Source organism: Chaetura pelagica, unplaced genomic scaffold (assembly GCF_000747805.2).
Source record: "Chaetura pelagica isolate M959 unplaced genomic scaffold, ChaPel_1.0 scaffold111, whole genome shotgun sequence".
NCBI lineage: Eukaryota > Metazoa > Chordata > Aves > Apodiformes > Apodidae > Chaetura > Chaetura pelagica.
In genome coordinates, this window is record NW_009952153.1 from 3,588,353 (window position 1) to 3,596,418 (window position 8,066).

At 37.6% G+C, this 8,066-nt stretch overlaps 1 protein-coding gene across 4 annotated transcripts in view; it reads left to right on the forward strand.

Moving 5' to 3' along the window:
• Positions 1 to 8,001, forward strand: part of PLCB4 (phospholipase C, beta 4) — an 88,106-nt gene extending 80,105 nt beyond the window's left edge. For 2 of the 4 annotated variants that reach the window (XM_010007144.1, XM_010007145.1), the window contains 3 exons: positions 752 to 809; positions 1,227 to 1,313; positions 6,222 to 6,290. In XM_010007144.1, coding sequence (XP_010005446.1) covers positions 752 to 809; positions 1,227 to 1,313; positions 6,222 to 6,290 — 214 coding nt within the window. Of the gene's footprint in view, positions 1 to 751; positions 810 to 1,226; positions 1,314 to 3,411; positions 3,449 to 6,221 lie in introns of all 4 variants that reach the window. The other 2 variants (XM_010007137.1, XM_010007129.1) reach the window with 2 other exon arrangements.
• Positions 8,002 to 8,066: the final 65 nt, after the last annotated feature.

An 8,066-nucleotide genomic window follows, 5' to 3' on the forward strand; every position in this document is an offset into this window, starting at 1 on the left:
CTGAGCAAAGTCTCTTGAGTGTTACAGATTCCCGGCACATCAGGAAGACAAGTTACTGGAGCTATCGGAAACTGTATGCTTAGTTCATGTTAATACCTCCACTAATGCCTCTGAGATAAATCTGTTCCCAGATTTGAAAGCAGGCTGAACGCAGTTCTGGTTTTCAGGCTTTGCAGTTGGTTGGTTCGGCTCTTTGAACTGTTTTGGTATATTTCATGACAGCAATCTTAGGAATAGACACTTTTCACTTAGGTATTTTATGTAAATTTTAATTGTATACTTACCTTTTTGCTTAAATAACAGCTTTAAGAACCTTACAGCATTAGTAAGCTGAATTTATGATCATCAGATTATATTTCTATTACCACTGTTAAGAGATGTAGCACTTTTTTATATACCAAAATAAATTGAGAGCAGAGTGCAGTAGAGCATACACAAATGAATTAAATTGAAGTTCTGTCCACCACTCTTGAGTAAGGGAAAAAGCAGAGTTTCTTCACAACTTCATTTGCTGAACATCTAGTTGTGGTCCTTTTTTTCAGGTCTTTGATTGTACTGTCAATGTACTTGGAAACCTTTAAGTGTAAAAGTGCATAGCCAGAGGAGTGTACAATTTGCCATTAGTCCCACATGGTACAGATAATCAGATACCAAAATATACCTTAGAAGTTTGTGATGATTCTTTCTGTTCTTGCTTTTGAGTTTCTTTTTTTCTAATGAGTCTTCATGGACAACGTTTGCATTTTTTTAGGAGAGTCAGAGAACTGAACAGCAGCAACACAAAAAAGTTCCTGGAAGAGAGAAAAAGGGTAACTATAACCTTGACAAAGTCACTGGGCACTGTTTCTAGATATTCCTTTTAATTTCCCTGTGTTGAGAATCCATCTCTAGTAAAGAGACATGTTTGTCCTTTCTTTGTTCCACATACTTGTTGTGTGAAAAATCTAACATCTACATAAAAGGAAGCTATTTAAAATTCACACTATTACTACTCATTGTTGTGTTTGCTGCTTTTATGTAATACATATTTTATATGCAATGTATATAATAGAAATATATTATTAATAGCTCTTCTTAAGATTGGGTAATAAAATAGGCCTCCTGTTGATGTTTTGAACCATGAAATGGGGCAAGACTGTATGTATGTAGATGTTTAAAAAAAGTTTTTATTTTGCTTGTTAATAATGTATTACATTTCCCTCCCCATTATTTTCTCATGCTTGCAGCTGGCAATGAAGCAGTCAAAAGAAATGGATCAGTTGAAAAAAGTTCAGCTTGAGCATTTAGAAGTCTTGGAGAAACAAAATGAGCAGGTATCTTATTTTAAAGGCTTTAAAGAAAAGCAAGCTAGTGAAAACAATAACCAAAATCAGGCTGAGTAGAATGCTGCTGAATGTAAGTCATTACCAAACTTGGGGAAGTTACCTTGTTTGGGTCACTCACCTACTTGGGGAGTTAAAATGAAGAGGTGAGGTGACTTAACGATACAGAATGAGATTTTTTTCAGATAAACATGTGAAAGTTTGATTGCTTAGCCAGAGTCCATCTTTTCAGCTGTTCAGCCATGCTGATACTCATTAGCCAGATACGACAGTCATAAAAGACACAGCATATCCATTTTAATTACTTCCAAAACGTACCTCAAGTAAATCTGTTTCCTTCATTTTGGGACTTAAATTTCTAGTGCTGATGAGAAAATAGAGGTGAAACATGCACAGAGCATCTCAGAACTGTCAGAGACAGTATAGACTGAATTTTAGAGATGTAATAGCATGGGGAGTTTTATCTGTACTAGTACACCCTTTCCTAATTAAAATACTTTATTATTTTCTGCTAGTTTATAAGCTCTTTTTTTTTTAATTGAAAAACTACTTGGCAAGGAAGGGAAAATCTCATCTTATTCCTGGTAGAAGCAACGCTGTGTTCTGAGCAGTTCCTTGCTCAAAGGTTGAGCCAGCAGAGCTGTAATAATTGCAGAGACTTGGAATACTGCACTCACACAAATATAAACTGCAAGGGGAATATACCCAGCAGTTCAGTGAGCTGAGAGAGAAGGGGGTGCATTTAATACCCATTGCTGTCAAGGGTGATGTACTTCTTTGTTAGCAAACGTCCAGAACTTGAACTCTCTGGCAGACATTACAATACAAATTCAAGCCATCTTGCAGGGCAAGAGGGAACAAAACACACAAGTCAAGTATTTCCACTGTCAGGGAAGAGTCCTACAGCCCCAAAAGCTGCAGCCTGGGGAGCTTCTATGGAGGTGACAGCATGTAGGATCCCAGGCAGCTGCTAGCACTGAGCCCCAGCCACCACACCTGTCTTCTGATGGCTCCACCTCCCTTCTGGACAACAGCTAAGATTCCTAGTCTGTTCCCTCATGGGGTTTCTGTAGATGCCATCCCCAAGAATCAGCACGATTGGATGTGTTAGTCAGTCTGCTTCAAGCATGAGCTGCATCTAACCAAAAGGCAGGAGGGGCTGGTAACTGCAGGAGGCCTCTGCTGATCTGCAGAGAACGGGATGGAGAACTCCCTGTAAACTGTGCTAAAAGAGAACAAATCATGGGTTTTATCCAGAGAGAGGTGTTATCAGCAGTTTCTTTTCATCAGCTACAGAGGGCTTTGGATTCATTTAAACAACAAAACACATAAGGACAAGAGGGAATGATTATAGTTGTGCTTTTTACTACAGCGCAATAAACAAGTTGTGTATGAGGGAAGGAGGTTGCTGGAAACTACATGTGAGTCAATTAAAGGAGTCACCTCTTTCAGCCATTAGAAAATTCCCTCACCTGGGATTACAGCTGTCTCTGCTGAGAAATGGTAACAACCTACATGAGCTTGCTCATACTCCATTTCAGGCAGAGATGGAGGCAGCTTAAATAATCAGTGATTACATGGAATAAGGTCATCAAGAAGTTATCACTTCTGTGTGAGCACGTGGCAGCCTGCACCACAGGGGTAGCCCTTAACAGCTTCTTAACTCAGTCTGATTTGATCCATCAGAGCATACGTTTTCATACCTGCCGTTTTGACCACCTTCTTTTAGCCCCAGAAGTGCACCAGTGCAAACCCCCAGCTGGGTCTGGTTTTGTTGTTACACACATTGGTGTTTGAAAGCTGGTTGGATCAAGATAAAGGTGATATTCATTTAATGAGCATTTCAAAACATGATGATTTTTTTTCCTGATCAAACAGAAGAAGAAATTTTTCATACAAATATAAAGTGTGGAAAAGTAGAATAATGGGTGGAAACAGCCTTCAATACAAACTGTTATGTATTTAAATTTGTTTTGTTTTATGTATGTTTTTCTTGCATTAATTTTTCAATCTCACTTCAGTTTTCATTCATTTAATTTGCTTCTTGTTGTATTACTCAATTTTGACATTATTATTTTTGTACAAACAGCTTTTGAAATCCTGTCATGCAGTGTCTCAAACACAAGGTAGGATGGACGTATAATAAGCAAACTATTATTTCAGTGTGTTTTCCTTCTAAATTAAATCATTATCATTGGAGCCTTCCTTGTAAATGCAACCATTGGGAAGTACCATTGACATAGTGAACACAGCATTAATCTTGTTTGCACACAGATATTTGAGCCTGACACAATATTAGCGGTATTTTGTGCTGTAGCATCTCAAATGGAGATGCATACGAACATTGATGCACAGAGGAGGTATTTAGAGATGAATTTGTTCAGTTCTAAACTGTGTCTGGGAGAGAAGGTTCTATTGATCATAAAAAAACTATTTTAGTGTTAATATACCTATGATTAAGTGCTGATGCTGATAGTCAGACAAAGGGTATCCACATATATTAGTATGGTAATAAAATAAGTAATTCCACACTAAGAATAGCAAAATGTAGAGTAGATGGCTAGAAACAGCTTTATAGTGTCAAAAGAGGACAGGCTTCCAGTGCTTTAAAATTCACTTCAAAATCCAACACACATTACAAGCTATGGAAATTATATGGCTCTGCTTCTGAGACTTCCTAAATAATTGTTACCCACAAGAAATCTATTAACCCCTGTCTTACCAAGGGAAATAGTTGTATTTGGCTTAAACATCCCACTTGTACAGTATTGCCTGATCTGAATTACTTTCTTGAATTGATACCATGTTTGTATCTTACACCACCAAGTCTGACAGCACCTGCATTAACAACATTTATTTATAGACATATAATGAGGGGAAAAAAAGCATTCATTAGGTTAGGAAAAAGTATTTTTCTGCTTCTTTAACTGTATACATTTGTTAGCCTGTCTTAGATCTCACTAGAGAGCAAGCGTATTGACAGCAGGCTCCATTAGCTGCCACTCCATGAATTCACTGCAGCTTCAATGCTGCTTTCCAGAAGGCTCATCTTCAAGTATGGTGCTTGTGTGTTCAGGTCAGAATGCACTGGCTGAGCCAGCCTCAGAGCAGCAAAAAAACAGCACCCTGCTCTTATGCTAATGTGTTCTTTGAAATAATATAATTCCGTACACCATATATTGGCATACAGAGTATTTCTTGGACACACTGTGCCAGTTGTTAAGTCACAAGCTTAAAATATGAAAGGTGTGAGTCAGTAAGAAAGGAGCACAGGGTTTTGTTTTATCTGGAATTTCCTTTCACGTAATTTCAGAAGAGGTTGTACATATTGATTTATTTATTATGTTTCCATATTTTCATGTTAAAATTATTTCTTCATTACTTTCAAGCTTTTAACTCATTTAAATTGAGAGCATTGATTGATTTTTAATCATATTTATGACAGTTGCTTTGCTATTATCATAATTACTTTTTTTCCCCAAGATGATGATGATGATTACAAAAGTACAGGGCTAGACTTTTTCAAGAAGGCACATATATCACATCTGCACAAACCCACAGTTACCTTGCAATATAAATAACCACACATCTCATTTAGATCTACATCTGCCCATTTTTGTATATGTGAATGTGTGTGCACATCCAGAATAGGTAACTCCTGAAGTAGGAGCTTCTGTAGCCAAGTTCCCTGTCTAAGCAACATTTACAGCCTTTTGGGGAACATAGCTTACATAAATCTAGTCCAGTAACCATTCTTCCCTGGGTGACAGACACAAAGCAGTCACACCAAAGAAAATATTAGCTTGCTTTGCTTCTTCCTAAACCTGTCCTAATCCTCAGGAGCTTGGTTGTAAAGATAGATGGGTTAGCTTACTCAGAGTCCCTTAGGTTATATATTTAAATAACTTCCCAGCTTGAGAGCTCTCAGATAAAATGAAGAGGTGGTGACTCCCAGTTCTTTTAAACTGCAGAGTTTCAAACCAAAGGGCAACTTCTGATCTGCAGTTGAAACACAGGAGGAGCAAGAGTGTGTGTGAGTATGTGTCTGTGTGAGAGAGAGAAAGAGAGGGAGAGGAAGGGAATTAAAAAGGAGCTCTCTAAGTAGGGGATTCCCAGGCCAGTTACAATTCCCATACAGTGCTTTCCCTCTGCTTGCAAAGCCCAAGGCATTCTGAGTTTATAACGAGCTCTGGCACACGTTCATTACTGTGTTCTGCACAGTGCATCTGGATACAGGTTCAAGTTGATTCAGTGTGTGTAATCCCATGGACAAAATAGCAGTAGTAAGGTGAAAAAAACACATCTGCAATCATACGGATCTCCAGGCCAGATGGAGGGTGTTTTAAAATAAATATTATTTAGATTTTTTTTTTTAAATTCTTATTTAAAAATTGCTACTTAAAAATTTTTGCGTACTGCAAGGAAGATGTTACACTGCCCAACTTTTGCCATTCATAGTCTTTATGAAAGAAACAAGCATAGATCACAGATGAGCTCTCTAAACATTTCAGGAAGTAGCACATTGTAGTACTCACCCAACAGCAGAGGTGAAACATACATTCCCAGAGACATTTCCTGCATATCCTATTAGGAGAAACAGTCGGATTGGCATATGCCTAATACTCATCCTCAAAACTGGAGCTTCTTCATTTTAACATTCACTTCTTGAGAAAGTCAAGCCAGGAATCTTGAAATAGGAGCAGAAATATCCCCACGAATTACATCTGCTTTTGAAAACAGAATTACACGGGCAGGGAGGGGTAGGGGTAGACATAGTGTTATTACATGTATCTTCCACGTGTTTTGCCTGTATTTCACTCAGACACTATCATATAAAACCTGCTTCATTTTGAACAAAAGGTCTAATGCAGTACTTCATGCAGTTATTTTGGATTGCAGGCAAAGGAGATGCAGCAGATGGTGAAGCTGGAAGCAGAGATGGATCGCAGGCCAGCAACAGTGGTCTAAAGCCTCAACAAGCAAATTGAAGTTGGAGAAGGCAGCGTCCTTAAAATGAGAGCAAAATTCAAAATAACATTGCCGAGGTTGAAAAGCAGGGTTTTTTATTTTGTTTGTTTGTTTGGAATATATTAAGTGTAGCTACGGACCACCAAGTCTTAAGGTTTGCATTACTCCTTTTTTAACACTGGGCACTGAATTTCCTTTGTTGGATTTCCATGATAAGATTCTCCTTTGTTCAGAAAAACACTACTCAGAAGATGAAGACAGTTTTTAAACCTAGTCCTGTATTCTTTTCTGTATCTCGCCAGGCAGCTTGCCTGCATCAGAATTACACAATCAGAGCCTTGAAACACAACAGATATTTTTAACATCATCTCAAATGGCAACAAAGCTGTAGTCCTGTTATTTACCATTTGTGTTCTCACGTGTGATGTATCGTGTAGAAACCCCATGCTGCCAGATCCCAGCGAGCAGCAACTCCTCAGATGCTCAGCACCTGATGTCATCGAGCCCACTGAACTGGATCTGCTGCTGAGGCACCGTCATGATCAGTATAGTAAGGAGCTGAGTTGGGGCAATTTTAAATTATATTTCAGAGTATTTTTCGGGTAGGCAGTTGAAAGCTAACTGCGTTTATTCAAAAAGGACAATGTGTACAAAGTCATCGGCCAAATTCGTCAACTGTAACAGTAACTTGACAGGATATTTCTGCAGTCCAATGATGTCGTTCACAAGTGCCATATCAAGTCTATCATGTCTGAAAGAAGCCAGTATCCTGTAATAGTTACTGCAATGGTTAACGTGAGGGAAATACAGTGTATTTGTGCCAAAACTGATCAGTGCTCTAAGGAATGTCGTATTAGGCACTTTAAGAAAAGTTTACATCCTACATTGCTTGTATAGAAATTGCATTTTGATCCTGTTGCTGCAGATCCCAGATAATACAGTTCATTGTAACTTAAAGATTGTTTAAATGGCTTTTGGCAAAAAGTTTGTTACTGTGAAAATGTAAAAAGTATTTATACACTTCAGAATCACAACATTGTAGAAAATCACATCCATGTTGCCACGTGATGAAATTAGTCAACAGAAATGCTAAGAGTATGTTTGCATGTGATACAAATGCTACTAAGACTGTAATGCCTACTATATGACCACAGTCATTCTACTAGCTGGTAAATACTGAATAAGTGTATGGCACAGAATATTGTTTGATTAATTACAAAGACTTTTAGCATAACAAGATCTCTATATATATGTGTGTATATTAATTACGTGGGCATTCTTGATACTTGTAGTAAAATAAAAGTACATAACTAATTTAATTTTACACAAAAGTATTTATGCAGATTTTCAGAATTTCATATCAGGAATAACCTTTTTATGTCCATTAGGTATAAAACCAATTTGCTAATGTGTTAATTTGCATGTTCCCAGCGCTTGCTGTAGTTATATTGCAAAACAATGCATGTAAGCCTTCCGCTTGGAATTTGTCCATGCTGCCAATTCAAAGATGACTGCATGGAAAACTGGTAGTTTAGAACAAATCAGATTCCTGATTTCAATGTACTAAGCACCAATTACTTTGTTGTATATGCTTGTACAAACAAATTCTACATATTCCTATAAACAAAATAAATGAAAAGAGATAATTATGTTATTGTCAGTCCTGAAATGAAACTTTCAACTTCTCTAATAAAAACCTTGAAAATTCAAAGCCTTAGTTTTGACTGTCGTGAATTGCAGGGTGGTGGTGGTATTACTGACACATTTTTAGTAAGT